The 14,904-nt window shown below is 37.6% G+C and overlaps 1 protein-coding gene across 1 annotated transcript in view; it reads left to right on the plus strand.

Annotated features, from left to right (window-relative positions):
* Nucleotides 1–14,904, plus strand: part of LOC114650173 (N-alpha-acetyltransferase 16, NatA auxiliary subunit-like) — a 130,646-nt gene that overhangs the window by 96,063 nt on the left and 19,679 nt on the right. Inside the window, exon 15 of the mRNA XM_051925770.1 lies at nucleotides 8,131–8,324. Within this exon, the coding sequence (XP_051781730.1) occupies nucleotides 8,131–8,324 (194 nt within the window). The remainder of the gene's footprint in view (nucleotides 1–8,130; nucleotides 8,325–14,904) is intronic.

The following is a 14,904-nucleotide window of genomic DNA, read 5'->3' on the forward strand; positions in this document are numbered from 1 at the left end:
ATACTGCTAGTTTTTTTTATTATTTTTTTTTTAATGCATGTAGGGTTATGTCATGATACCACGCATGTCCGAAGCATGTTGGCAAAGATTTTATAGTCTGTATGAATGAAAGCTTTACACATGGCTGGCCTCACAAAGCATCATGGGGTGCCAGGAAAAAAATGTTTATCTAAGCCTGCCGCACAGCAGATTTACAGGAAAATATTCAACAAACAATGTCAACAGCATATTCACTGCGAAAAACATTTTGGCAAATTTTGCCAGTCAGCACTATTTGTAACATATGAACATAGTAAGGCTTTAGTATTACCTTTTAATAAGAATGGTTGCATCTCATCTCATCAGCCATCTTTGAGTAATTCTGCTCTTCAGGTTATTGTTTTTAAAATATTAAGTATCATTAATAACAAGAGGTGCGTGGCATGGTTGGTCAGTGCACTGTTAACTTGCATTAAGGAAACCAGTGTTCGCATCCCTGGTGTTCTCTGTGTGACGTTAGCATATCCTCCTCATGTTCGCATAGGTTTCCTCTGGGTGCTCCAGTTTTCACCCACAGTCCATAGCCTTGCAGGTTAGGTGAATTGGCATTGATAAATTGGCTCGAGTAAGTGTGTGTGGGTATGTTCGTCCAGTTATGGGGTGGTACCCTGTCTAGGTGTTGTTCCTGACTTGAGCCCTATAATTGCTGGGGATAGGCACTACCTGCCCTGTGATCCTGCCATGGATAAGTGGGTTAGGAAGATGGATGAATGGAAATAATAAGAGGTTTGTTAAATTTTAAGAGTGTGAGTCACAATGCCATACATTTGCATGGTCCCTTATTAGTACTTAAATAGTTAGAAGGCTTTGTGTGTAGGATATTTTTATTTTTATACTGTTTACTCTACTACTTATCTCAATAAATGCAGATTTACCAGTTTGTAAAGCCTCACTCTACAGTTAACTGTATTAAAAAAATGTTTATCAGTGAAATACTTTGCTCTCTGTGGGCACTGTTGCCACTGTAGGACAGCAGCTGTGTAATGTTTACAGTACACTTGTGGCAGTCAGGGCTGGTGTGGCAAGGCACTTTTTTACCAGAACAGAAAAAAAACATGGAATATTTGAATTTTTCTCCCTGTAAAAACCATCAGTATCTACAAATAAAGAAAGCACTAAAACCTTTTAAAATGTTGCTACTTTATTTTGCTCTTTGGAGAGTAATTATGTGTGTACTGTTCTGTTCTAAGTTTCTGGCAAATTACTGCCCCAAAAGCGTGTGAGAGTTAGGTGCTTCAATCCATTATATTAGATTGGACTTGTGTGTTGGAGGAGGCCTGCCCTATAAAAAGGTACACAAAGTTTGGTTACTGACAGGGTCTGAGATGAGATGTTCTGCATTGTTTGTGGAATACTGTTCTGTGAGTAGAAGCAAAAGTTGAAGTATTTTGTAGAAACATGCAATGCTTTATTTTAGGAAAAAAGCACTGAACGTCAACTCCAAATTTTAACCCAAACATGAAGCGTGATGAAGGCAGCATCATTGATTTGTGCTGCTTTGCTACTTCACGACCTCTACAGCTTACTATCAGAGACAGAACAGTGAGTGCCAAATTGTATCAAGGCATTTTAGAGAAGAATGCTTAAAAGAAGATGGGTGAAGCAACAAGGCCATGAATCAAAGCACCAGAGTAAATTAATAAAAGAAGAGCTAATTGGGAAGAAAATGTTGTGTTCCTTGATCTCCAACCCAGACCATAGTCCAAATGAGATAGTGTGGTGTGATCTAAAGATAACTATTCATGAAATGAATGGCAGAAATATCATTGAGTCAAAACAGTTTTGTAAGGTCCTCCTAACTTTTGTGCAAATTTGATGAGTATTTGGTGGAGGTTGTGGCTGCTTAAGAAGGTTCTCCAAGTTAATATAAGGGTTCACATAGATTTTCCAGCCTGGACTGTGAGGTTATACAATATCTTCAGTACTGACAATACAAAGTGCAAATGTCTATATGATATTAACTTAATCAGATTGTGTTTATCTATTTCTGTGATTTAGTTGAAGACCAGGCTATATTTTTGAGTAATTAATATAAACTGCTCAAACAAATTAAAGGAACACTTTGAAAACATATTAGATCTCAATGGAAAAAAAATCATGCTGGATATCTATACTGATATGTACTGGGTAATGTGTTAGGAATGAAAGAATGCCACATCATTTGATGGAAATGAACATTATTAACCTACAGAAGGCTAAATTCAAAGATACCCTGAAAATCAAAGTGAAAAAATGATGCAGCAGGCTAGTCCATTTTGCCGAAATTTCATTGAAGCAATTCAAAATCGTACTCAGTAGTTTGTATGGCCCCCACATGCTTGTATGCATACCTGACAATATCGGGGCATGCTCCTTATGATACGACAGATAGTGTCCTGGGGGATCTCCTCCCAGATCTGGACCAGGGCATCACTGAGCTCCTGAACAGTCTGAGGTGCAACTTGGCAGTTTCAGATGGACCTAAACATAATGTCCCAGAGATTTTCTATTGGATTTAGGTCAGGCCAGCGTGGGGGCCAGTCAATGGTATCAATTCCTTCATCCTCCAGGAACTGCCTGCATACTCTTGCCACATGAGGCTGGGCATTGTTGTGCACCAGGAGGAACCCAGGACCAACTGTACCAGCTTAGGATCTGACAATGGATCCACAGATTTCCTCCTGATACCTAATGCAGTCAAGGTGGCGTTGTCTAGCCTGTAGAGTTCTGTGCGTCCCTCCATGGATATGCCTTCCCAGACCATCACTGACCCACCACCAAATCGGTCATGCTGAACAATGTTACAGGCAGCCTATTGTTCTCCATGGCTTCTCCTGACCCATTCACATTTGTCACATGTGCACAGGGTGCCAGTGGTAGACTTGCCAATTCTGGTATTCTATGGCAAATGCCAATTGAGCTCCACGGTGCTGGGCAGTGAGCACAGGGCCCACTAAAGGACGTCGGGCCCTCAGGCCACCCTCAAGTCTGTTTCTCTTTGTTTGGTCAGAGACATTAACGCCAGTGGCCTGCTGGAGGTAATTTTGTAGGGCTTTGGCAGTGCTCATCCTGTTCATCCTTGCCCATAGGAGCAGATATCAGTCCTGCTGCTGAGTTAAGGACCTTATACGACCCTGTCCAGCCCTCCTAGAGTTACTGCCTGTCTCCTGGAATCTCCCTTGAGACTGTGCTGGGAGATGCAGCAAACCTTCTGGCAATGGCACATATTGATGTGCCATCCTGGAGAAGTTGGACTACCTGTGCAACCTCTGTATGGTCCAGGTATCACCTCATGCTACCAGTAGTGACACTGGCTGTAGCCAAAAGCAAAACTAGTGAAAAAAATTAGGGAAAAATGTCAGTGGCCTCCACCTGTTAAACCATTCTTGTTTTGGGGGTTATCTCATTGTTGCCCCTCTAGTGTACCTGTTGTTAATTTCATTAAAACCAAAGCAGCTGAAACTGATTAACAACCCCCTCTGCTACTTAACTGAAAAGATCAATATCCCAGAAGTTTCACTGACTTGATACTATATTCTGATTAAAAAGTGCTCCTTTAATTTTTTTGAGCAGTATAGAAATCTAGGTAATTACAAAGTGTTCACCAAACCTATTCATTTTTGTATGTACGCATACAATACAATTTTAATTAGCAGTCATTAGATGATTTATAAACTTCGGCTAAAATTTAACAAATCACACTAACAGAAGCTCCAGGCTCTTTGTAGAGGAGAAGAATATTTTGGTAAACAGTATTGCTGGAAAAAGTAAACTTCTCAATCAGTTAACTTTAGAAACCAGCAAACTTAGAATTCATTGGGCCTAGCCATTGTGGTCATCTTCCCCCTTTCAGGTTTTCAGCATTATCTTAAGACAAATAGTGAGGTCCATAACTGTAGTGTAATATTTTCATATGGTACTACAGTTAGCATTTCACTGTTGTTTCTCTGAATTTTTAAATATTTTGATACTTTATTCCATGCCTAGACGTATCAGATTCGTAAAGGCAACAACGATGCAATGTGTAAAATGTATACTATGTTCAATCAGAGGTCATATATGAAAAAGGCTCACTTACTCAAACTACCATACTGCCATGGGTCCAAATTAGAATCTACAGTTTGTCATGAACTCTTTCATAATCAGTGAGGGTGTACTCAATCTAGCAATTTGTTCCCTGCCCGAACATGGGCATGTAACCCCCCAAAGTTTACTTCGTTTGACTAGTGTGATTGTTCTGTGCTGGGCCAACCGTACTGTGCCCTGGCCCATTTGGAAGAAGTGGGCCTGGACACGGTTCAGTAGGATCGAGAACAGTGTGATCACTAAATGTGGCGGAGCACGGAACACAGACATGATTTCAATGATGTGACAAGTCTTATTACTATGTAGATAGTGCAATTCTCATTTCATTTAATACCATTTCGTGAATCGTGAATTGTAGTTAGCATGAAAAGCTGCACATTCCTCCCTAAAAATCTTCTCATATGTAGCAAAATGCTGCACTGTACACTCAGTCTGTAATAGGGTAGAGCGTTAGCCTGCCCTACATAACTCCAAAAAACACAAAATAAGGAAAATCATTTTGACATGCATGCTGTCACTCCATGTTCGGATCTTGTCACATGGTGATGAAGAAAGCATGCCTGGGCGCAGAAAGTTAAAGAGCAGTGTGAGTTCAGGCCAGCGGGGGGAGTAGGGAGGCGGGGGCAATCATCCTCGGGCCCGGTATGGAACAGACATGGCTAGTGTGAGTATACCCTGAGTCATTTTCCCTGTAATTGATCTCATAGTTTTATTAGCTGATCTTTTATTTTTGTTCTCCCAGTCTGCATTCAGGGAGTGTGAAATTAACATTTTTACAAAGATTTTAAAATTTATATTTTTACTGTAGTACTTAATTATCTATTTTCATTTTGCTATCCATTCCTTGTAGCAAATTGGGTGCATCCATTATTATAATTTTTTTTTTTTTTTTTTTTTGAAAATGTGTACATATTTTCAGTTTCAGCTTTCTTAGTCAGGAGTACTTTGCGCAGGCAGTACATAAATACAAAATCTTGAACCAGGAATGAATCAAGCACAAGATATTATGCCGATCAGAATATAGATGCGGAGCACCTTTTACTGTTCACCTGTCACTGAAACATGAGAAGCATTTCCATTTCTGGCTGAAGGCGCTTCTTTCTTTCTTTTTTGAAAACATTGCCTAAGAAACTATGTGTGTGTTCCTTGTACTTCATGAGCAGCCCTGTTGAATGACTTAGTATGATGCCTCATTTTAAAGAGTTGGAATGTCATTATATGAAATTGAAAAGATAATGCGGAGAAACTTTGTTTTAGTTTTTGCCAACCTTGCGCTACCCAGCAAAAGCATGGCTACACAACATTTTTCACTGCTCCCGCACAACCTCGGAGGGCTGTGTTCAAAACGTATGATATTTTTAAATATTTATTACTTGTTGTTTTGTTTTTTTTCACATCTGAGAGCTGTAAAGTTCTAAATTGAATGTGTCATTGCATTATTTTAGGCAGTTCGTAGTCAGTATATTGTTTTGGTCAGTGAATGGCTGTGAGTTTCAAAGTTCATGCAATCTTTAAATCTGTATCACTTTATTTTAAGAGATGATGATAACAATGGGATGGGATAGCAATGATCAATTGCAATACAAGACAGAGCAGGCACCAACAAGTGATTCAGTGTTAATTATTTAGTTTTTCAGAATACGCCTACTCTGTTGGATTGCCTGATAGCAGACCGACCTGTCACTAAATACTTTGAATGTGGTGGCAAAAACGCACCTCTTGCCAGATCAATTTTAAAGAATATTGCCAGCTTATAGATGTAGTAAATTTGCCAGTACATATCCACACCTTCTGAGAGAGGATGTAAAATTGTAAATATGAAGGAAAACAGCCTTACCTTTCAGAAGCTGCTGAGCAGTGTTGCTTGGCCTTCCCTGTCCAGCATTGCAGGAGCACCCAGCTTTTTCTACAGTGCCTGACGACTGAACAAGCACCAAACAAGTATGGTCCTTGCCTTTATTTGTACCACCACTTACTCTAAAATACTTTAAAAAATACTTTGCTGTTTAATTGGGTTTAGGTAAACTGAACCTGTTTTACTGTTATGGAATTACTGGTATACTTTAGTGTTCTTTTAATTTTTAATCAGCTAACCATTCACCTAGAGGGATGAAACAAAATAATTAAAAAATATCCTATACATCACAGACAGCTACTTTCATAAGTTGCCTCCCAGTATATCAGCTGTTGTGGTTTTTTTGACCGTACTTGGTCAGATCTTGGTAAATAAGTAGAACACACATCATGGCATATTTATCTCATGTTTCAAGTGGCAAGTTTTAACACTTTGTCGTGGTGGTGCTTCTGTAAAAAGTTAGAGGTCACAAATAAGGTCAATTAATTCACCTTTTCTTATCCTAATAACGACCTTTAATAAACAGATTAAACATCAGGACAAACAACACTGAATGCTTAAAAGCTTCAGCTCCATCTGTGTCATACCCACATTGGTAAATAATGTGCCTATTAGTAAAAATGGCTTAAATAATCAGAATATGTGCAGAAATGAAAATCATGAGGATGATGATGAAAATCTCTAAAATGAAGATTAAAAATTATTTTATTATCTCATGTAATATACAAATGTGCTTCCTATGTTCCAATATACAAATATGACACAAATATTCATTTTCACAAAGTTTGTTGCCTCAGTTTTTATGATGGTAATTCGCATATACTTCAGAATGTTATGAAGAGTGATCAGATGAACTGCAATTAATTACAAAGTCCCTCTTTTCCATGAAAATGAACTTAATTCCAAAAAACCCATTTCCACTGCATTTCAGCCCTGTCACAAAAGGTCCTGCTGATATCATTTCAGTGATCCTCTCATTAACACAGGTGAGAGTGTTGACAAGGACAAGGCTGGAGATCACTCTATCATGTTGATTGAGTTACAATAGAGAGGTTCAATTGTTGTGAAGAAGGCTTCAGGGTGCCAAAGAACGTCCAGCAAGTGCCAGCTGTGGTATCGGGGCACCATCAGTGCAGAGCTTGCTCAGGAATGGCAGCAGGCAGGCAGAAGCAGCAAACTTTGTGAAAACCAATACTTGTGTCATTCTTAAAACTTTTGGCCACAACTGTATGGCCATGTATAATGTCTTATTTCTTATTTAAATTTATTCATTATAGTTAAATCCTTAAATTAATAAAATGCATATTTAAAAAATGCTGTTTCTACCCTCTGGAATTTGGAAGTGTAAGTGTAACATTTTATTTAAACTGAAACTAATTTTCCTCCTATCAAAAGTAAAGCAGAAAATCATTTTAAAAACAGAACCAACTTGTTTCAGTCCCACATACAAGAAGCTGCTGTTTTCATATTTGTTTTCTTAGAGCACCACTTCACTGAGTAGACTAATGTACCTCCTATTTTAAATATGTCTGAAAACAATTAAAATTGTGCAGTAATTTTAACAAAAGTCAAGGATTCAGAGACAAAATGTAAATAACATTTTTTTAGTTGTTTAAAAAAAATCTACAGACACATTTGCTTGTGATTTGTTGAAGATGTTCCAGCTGCCATTTAGTGGCCATCTTATTTATGTATAACCATTTTGAGGTCAACTCTCCTAAAATAAGCATAATGAACAGAGTTGCCTGGAGTGCATTTTTCTCCAGTCCTGAAAGTATAATGGGCAGACTATGTGTTATTCTACAATATGAACTGTAAACATTTTACTTTTTGGTTTCAGGCAAAGCTAGAACTATTATTTTTGGTTAATTGCATGGTCATTATTATAAACTGACACTTGTATTTATGTTTATGTTAATTAGTTTTCCTGTTTGAATATGTTTGAAATCTAAAAACATGTTATTATGAAAATATTTTCTATCATCTCTTGACTATTTATTGCAGCTATTAAGATGGCAGGCTCAAATGCATTTATGAGAATTGTTTGTAAAAACATTAAAAAATATATTTGTGTGAATGTACAGTAAAAAATGCACAGGGTATTTATGAATGTTTTAATAAAGTAATACTGTTTCTTATTCTCATGGAAACTAATATTTGTAAATTTTCAGGAAACATGTCTGCTAAGGAACTGAAGAAGATGTTGAGTAAGCAAAGACGTGCTCAGAAGAAAGCAAAATTAGAGGAAGAACGAAAACATGCAGAACGGGAGAGACAACAGAAATACCTGAAAAAAAAGAGAGATGAGGAGGAAGAAGAGACCAGTGGTCCTAAAGAGGAGCTTGTCCCAGAGAAACTGGAAAGGGTAAACATTATCATTATGTTTTTAAAATATAAATGTTTTGAGATGCTGACACTTAGAAATATTCCTCTTTTGCCTAACTGAAATAAAAGAATGGTAAAGTTTTGAGAATAACATAAGATCAAACATAAAAAATGGTATTATACTTTCCCAACTTCTATTTTATTTATCATGGTATCATGATTTTAATTAGTTTTTCTTAAAATGTGCAACATAGTCATTCATGAGTGTGTAAGTGAGTAGCAGATTCACAAAAATATTCTAAAACAAATATAAAACTAGGGCGGCACGGTGGCGCAGTGGGTAGCGCTGCTGCCTCGCAGTTGGGAGATCTGGGGACCTGGGTTCGCTTCCCGGGTCCTCCCTGCGTGGAGTTTGCATGTTCTCCCCGTGTCTGCGTGGGTTTCCTCCGGGCGCTCCCACACTCCAAAGACATGCAGGTTAGGTGGATTGGCGATTCTAAATTGGCCCTAGTGTGTGCTTGGTGCGTGGGTGTGTTTGTATGTCCTGCAGTGGGCTGGCACCCTGCCCGGGATTGGATCCTGCCTTGTGCCCTGTGTTGGCTGGGATTGGCTCCAGCAGACCCCCGTGACCCTGTGTTCAGATTCAGCGGGTTGGAAAATGGATGGATGAAATATAAAACTATTATAGCCTAGTAAACAAAACAGGAAAATCCTTATGTCGATTTTGTCAATTTCAGAATTTTAATAACAGCAAAAAAAAAAAAAAAAGTCATTAGTTGTCTAGGGGGATTCAAATAGTAGATGTTGAAATTTAAGCAATCACCTTTAGTAAAACATATCATTTGTAAACATTATGTAAAATACGGTACACAGTCATGAACAAATAGTTGTAAAAACAACTTAATTTACTACTTAAATGTCATTAATGTTCTGAAAACACAAAATAAATGTAAAAAATAATGTAAAACAATAAGCAAATAACTATAGATCAGAAAATATTTTTCATACAATTGCAAAAGGAAGCATGTATGTTTTAATAAGGAGATTGAAAAATTTATTAAAAGCTGTATGTCTTTATTCACAGCTACAAAAGAAATCAATTATGCATTAATTTCACTTACAAACCATACACAAAATGAATGTAAAAAATAATGTAAAATAATAAACCAATAACTACAGATCAGAAAATATTTTTTATACAATTGCAAAAGGAAACATGTAATATATGTTTAATACAGAGATTGAAAAATTAGTAAAAATCTGTATGTCTTAATTCACAGCTACAAAATAAGTCAATTATGCATTAATTTCACATAAACATCTATCACATCCATTGCTTTTTAGTGCACTTTCATTGGCTGTGGATACATCAGATAATTTTTAGTTATTAACAGAACATGAAAAAAAGTTAACAACTGTTTAGTCCAAAGAAACCAGTTAAGGATAATAATGTACATTCAAATAAGCATATTAACTTTGATTCTACTAAGATGGAAGTAATAACCACATCAGTACTATAATGTAACATCTATGCATTTACCAAAAATGAAATAAATAAATATTGTGGCTCTTAAAGCAAATAGCAAACATTAAAGAAAGACTGACTATCCAAAAATGAAATAAATAAATATTGTGGCTCTTAAAGCAAATAGCAAACATTAAAGAAAGACTGACTATGTTCAAATCATACTAATCAAAACCATTATGGTCTAATATTCAGTTCTGTTCAGTTTGTCCTTTTTAAGCACACTTCCACTTATGAGCCCAGCATGTCACTTGGAAATTACAAATATAATATCAAAAAAGAAGTTCAACATAGGTTATAAATATGAGTGTATATTTTGTGTTTATCTATCTATCTATCTATCTATCTATCTATCTCTCTCTCTCTCTCTCTCTCTCTCTCTCTATATATATATATATATATATATATATATATATATATATATATATATATATATATATATATATATATATCATATTCAGGATGGTTTCAAGTTTATATTTCAACTGTCCTGCTGTAGGTCAGGGTACATTCTAATAATAATTTAGGCAAACAATGAAAATTTGAATAGAAGATATCTGAAAATACATAGTCATATTTGACAATTCATTTACTCCAAGGTGTAGGCCAAGTGTCACCTTTGATAGTGAGAAATGACAGAGAATTGAAAAAGACTTAGTAACAGTAAAATAAAAACAGTTTACTTTACTACTTTAATATTGGGAAGTTGCACTACTATTTATTCGTGGAATTTAAATAAGGCCTAAATCTTGAGATAGCAAAATGTGCCCATGAGCTTAGACACTAAAACTTTCTGTAAAATGGAGGGTTAAAATCATTTATAGCCTAATAATTTAGAAGGAGAATTTAAAATCTAAACTTATCTGAATATCCATGAAGTGTTTCACTACTGCAGTTAATATGGTCTTGCTGAAATTTAAGAAGGAATTCTTGGACCACATCAAGACTGGTTTCTAAAAAAACTATAATTTTATAGAACAGTTTTAACAGATGCATTATGTTTTTCCTCTTGGGTTTTCTCCTTAGCAAGTAGCAGGAAATACCAGTCTTTAGCCAACAGGTTTTGTGCATTTAATCTGCTACACAAATTGAGTTAAAAAAAATAACTGACATACAGGTATGTCCATAAATATTTGGACAGAGACAACTTTTTTCTAATTTTGGTTCTGTACATTACCACAAAGAATTTTAAATGAAACAACTCTGATGCAGTTGAAATGCAGACTTTCAGCTTTAATTCAGCGGGGTGAAAAAAACGATTGCATAAAAATGTGAGGCAACTAAAGCATTTTTTTAACACAATCCCTTCATTTCAGGGGCTCAAAAGTAATTGGACAATTGACTGAAAGGCTATTTCATGGGCAGGTGTGGGTAAGTCCGTCATTATGTCATTATCAATTAAGCAGATAAAAGGCCTGGAGTTGATTTGAGGTGTGGTGCTTGCATGTGGAAGATTTTGCTGTGAACAGACAACATGCGATCAAAGGAGCACTCCATACAGGTGAAAGAAGCCATCCTTAAGCTGTGAAAACAGAAAAAACCCATCCGAGAAATTGCTACAATATTACGAGTGGCAAAAATCTGCAGTTTGGTACATCCTGAGAAAGAAAGCAAGCACTGGTGAACTCAGCAACGCAAAAAGACCTGGACATCCACGGAAGACAACAGTGGTGTATGATCGCAGAATCATTTCCATGGTGAAGAGAAACCCCTTCACAACAGCCAACCAAGTGAACAACACTCTCCAGGGGGTAGGCATATCGATATCCAAGTCTACCATAACGAGAAGACTGCATGAAAGTAAATACAGAGGGTGCACTGCAAGGTGCAAGCCACTCATAAGCCTCAAGAATAGAAAGGCTAAATTGGACTTTGCTAAAGAACATCTAAAAAAGCCAGCACAGCTCTGGAAAACCATTCTTTGGACAGATGAAACCAAGATAAACCTCTATCAGAATGATGGCAAGAAAAAAGTATGGAGAAGGCGTAGAACAGCTCATTATCCAAAGCATAACACATCATCTGTAAAACACGGTGGAGGCAGTGTGATGGCTTGGGCGTGCATGGCTGCCAGTGGCACTGGGACACTAGTGTTTATTGATGATGTGACACAGGATAGAAGCAGCCGAATGAATTCTGAGGTGTTCAGAGACATGCTGTCTGCTCAAATCCAGCTAAATGCAGTCAAATTGATTGGGCGGCGTTTCGTGATACAGATGGACAATGACCCAAAACATACAGCCAAAGCAACCCAGGAGTTTATTAAAGCAAAGAAGTGGAAAATTCTTGAATGGCCAAGTCAGTCACCTGATCGTAACCCAATTGAGCATGCATTTCACTTGTTGAAGACTAAACTTCAGACAGAAAGACCCACAAACAAACAGCAACTGAAAGCCGCTGCAGTAAAGGCCTGGCAGAGCATTAAAAAGGAGGAAACCCAGCATCTGGTGATGTCCATGAGTTCAAGACTTCAGGCTATCATTGCCAGCAAAGGGTTTTCAATCAATTATTAGAAATGAACATTTTATTTTCAGTTATTTAATTTGTCCAATTACTTTTGAGCCCCTGAAATGAAGGGATTGTGTTTAAAAAAAAATGCTTTAGTTGCCTCACATTTTTATGCAATTGTTTTGTTCACCCCACTGACATTAAAGCTGAAAGTCTGCACTTCAGCTGCATCTGAGTTGTTTCATTTAAAATTCATTGTGGTAATGTACAGAACCAAAATTAGAAAAAATTTGTCTCTGTCCAAATATTTATGGACCTAACTGTACTTTAAATTTGGCAATTCTGAGCTATCTATAAAACATGAATAGATCCATCATTAGTAACCAAAGCACCAGTGTGACAGCAAAGCAGCATGTTATTATTTTGATTGCATATTTGAAACAAGTATATCAGTATGTACTGACTGCATCTTTTAAGGGATGCATATTTCGTGAGATGGTGATCTTTATAAATAAATGTTGTTGTTTAGTATCTGCTGAAGTCAAGCTCTATCACATATATCTAACAGTGGCAAAAGGAGTTCCACACTAGAGGAAAAAAAGCTTAGCTTTTTATTATTTCTTGTTTAATTGTAATTTGCAAGCAGTTAATGTAAACACAGGGAGTAGAATGATATTGAAAGAAAAGTCTATTTTCACTTTGAATTTGAAAGTAGTAGGTTACCCACAGCACAGCAGTAGTCAGGGTGTCTTGTTTGTGAATTTGAGTCAGCTTCTGCTTACCTGTGCTGTATCTTGTTTCTGTCCAGTGTTTTGTGCTTGTAAGGCATGGTGACTATTTTATAACTTTTTTTTTTATATTTTTTATTTTAATGCTGCAATTAAATATGGTTATGTTTCCAGCTAGATGTGAGCTCTGTAGCTTATAGCCCATTAGAGAATTTTGTTGTATGAATTCAAACAGTTGTAAAAGTATACTTGCTTATTGTCTTCCTGCTGCTGCTTTTTCGATATTTATCCTGTCTAGCCTCAATTTATATGTTTATTTCTGAAACAAGCAGAGTACCGCCTCTACCCAGAATAAAATGTTCAAAAGAAAAATATTTGTCCAAAAATAATGGGTGTATTTATCATAAAATAAGGGCGTAATACGATGTAATAATACACTCAGTCTAGTCTTCTCCTCTCTCACCTCCAGAGCATCCTACCAAACTTGTTTTCCTGGGCCAATGGATGCCCCCAGAAAGTCTTATTTTCTTCCACAACTTCCTATGGTGGCCTCATGTCTGCATGGCCCATTTTTTCCGTGCTTTCCTTAAAGGGCCAGGCCCTTTGCATTCTGCATAGCTCACAGTCATCCTCTTTTGCTGTCCTAGGGTATTCTTAAAGGACAAATGGGGAGAGTAGATAGATAGATAGATAGATAGATAGATAGATAGATAGATAGATAGATAGATAGATAGATAGATAGATAGATAGATAGATAGATAGATAGATAGATAGATAGATAGATACTTTATTAATCCCAGGGGGAAATTCACATATTCCAGCAGCAAAAATATTAAAGAGTAATAAAAAAAAAAAAAAATGCAGATAAAAAAAACAGACAATAACTTGAATAATGTTCAACGTTTACCCCCTCTGGTGGAATTGAAGAGTCGCATAGTTTGGGGGAGGAATGATCTTCTCAGTCTGTCAGTGGAGCAGGACAGTGACAGCAGTCTGTCACTGAAACTGCTCCTCTGTCTGGAGATGACACTGTTTAATGGATGTAGTGGATTCTCCATAATTGATAGGAGCCTGCTGATTGCCCGTTGCTCTGCTACGGATGTCAGACCGTCCAGCTCTATGCCAACAATAGAGCCTGCCTTCCTCACCAGTTTGTCCAGGCGTGAGGCATCCTTCTTAATGCTGCCTCCCCAGCACACCACTGCGTAGAAGAGGGCACTCGCCACAACCATCTGATAGAACATCTGCAGCATCTTACTGCAGATGTTGAAGGATGCCAGTCTTCTAAGGAAGTACAGGCGGCTCTGTCCTTTCTTGCACAGAGAATCAGTATTGGCAGTCCAGTCTAATTTATCGTCCAGCTGCACTCCTAGGTATTTATAGGTCTGCACCCTCTGCACACAGTCACCTCTGATGATCACGGGGTCCATGAGGGGCCTGGGTCTCCTAAAATCCACCACCAGTTCCTTGGTTTTGCTGGTGTTCAGTTGTAGGTGGTTTAAGTCGCACCATTTAACAAAGTCTTTGATGAGGTTTCTATACTCCTCCTCCTGCCCACTCCTGATGTAGCCCACGATAGCAGTGTCGTCAGCAAACTTTTGCACGTGGCAGGACTCTGAGTTATATTGGAAGTCCGATGTATATAGGCTGAATAGGACCGGAGAAAGTACAGTCCCCTGCGGCGCTCCTGTGTTGCTGACCACAATGTCAGATCTGCAATTCCCGAGACGCACATACTGAGGTCTGTTTGTAAGATAGTCCACGATCCATGCCACCAGGTATGACTCTACTCCCATCTCTGTCAGCTTGTCCCTAAGGAGCAGAGGTTGGATGGTGTTGAAGGCGCTAGAGAAGTCTAGAAACATAATTCTTACAGCACCACTGCCTCTGTCCAAGTGGGAGAGGGATCGATGTAGCAT

Source organism: Erpetoichthys calabaricus, chromosome 4, assembly GCF_900747795.2.
Source record: "Erpetoichthys calabaricus chromosome 4, fErpCal1.3, whole genome shotgun sequence".
In the NCBI taxonomy this organism is placed as follows: Eukaryota; Metazoa; Chordata; class Cladistia; order Polypteriformes; family Polypteridae; genus Erpetoichthys; species Erpetoichthys calabaricus.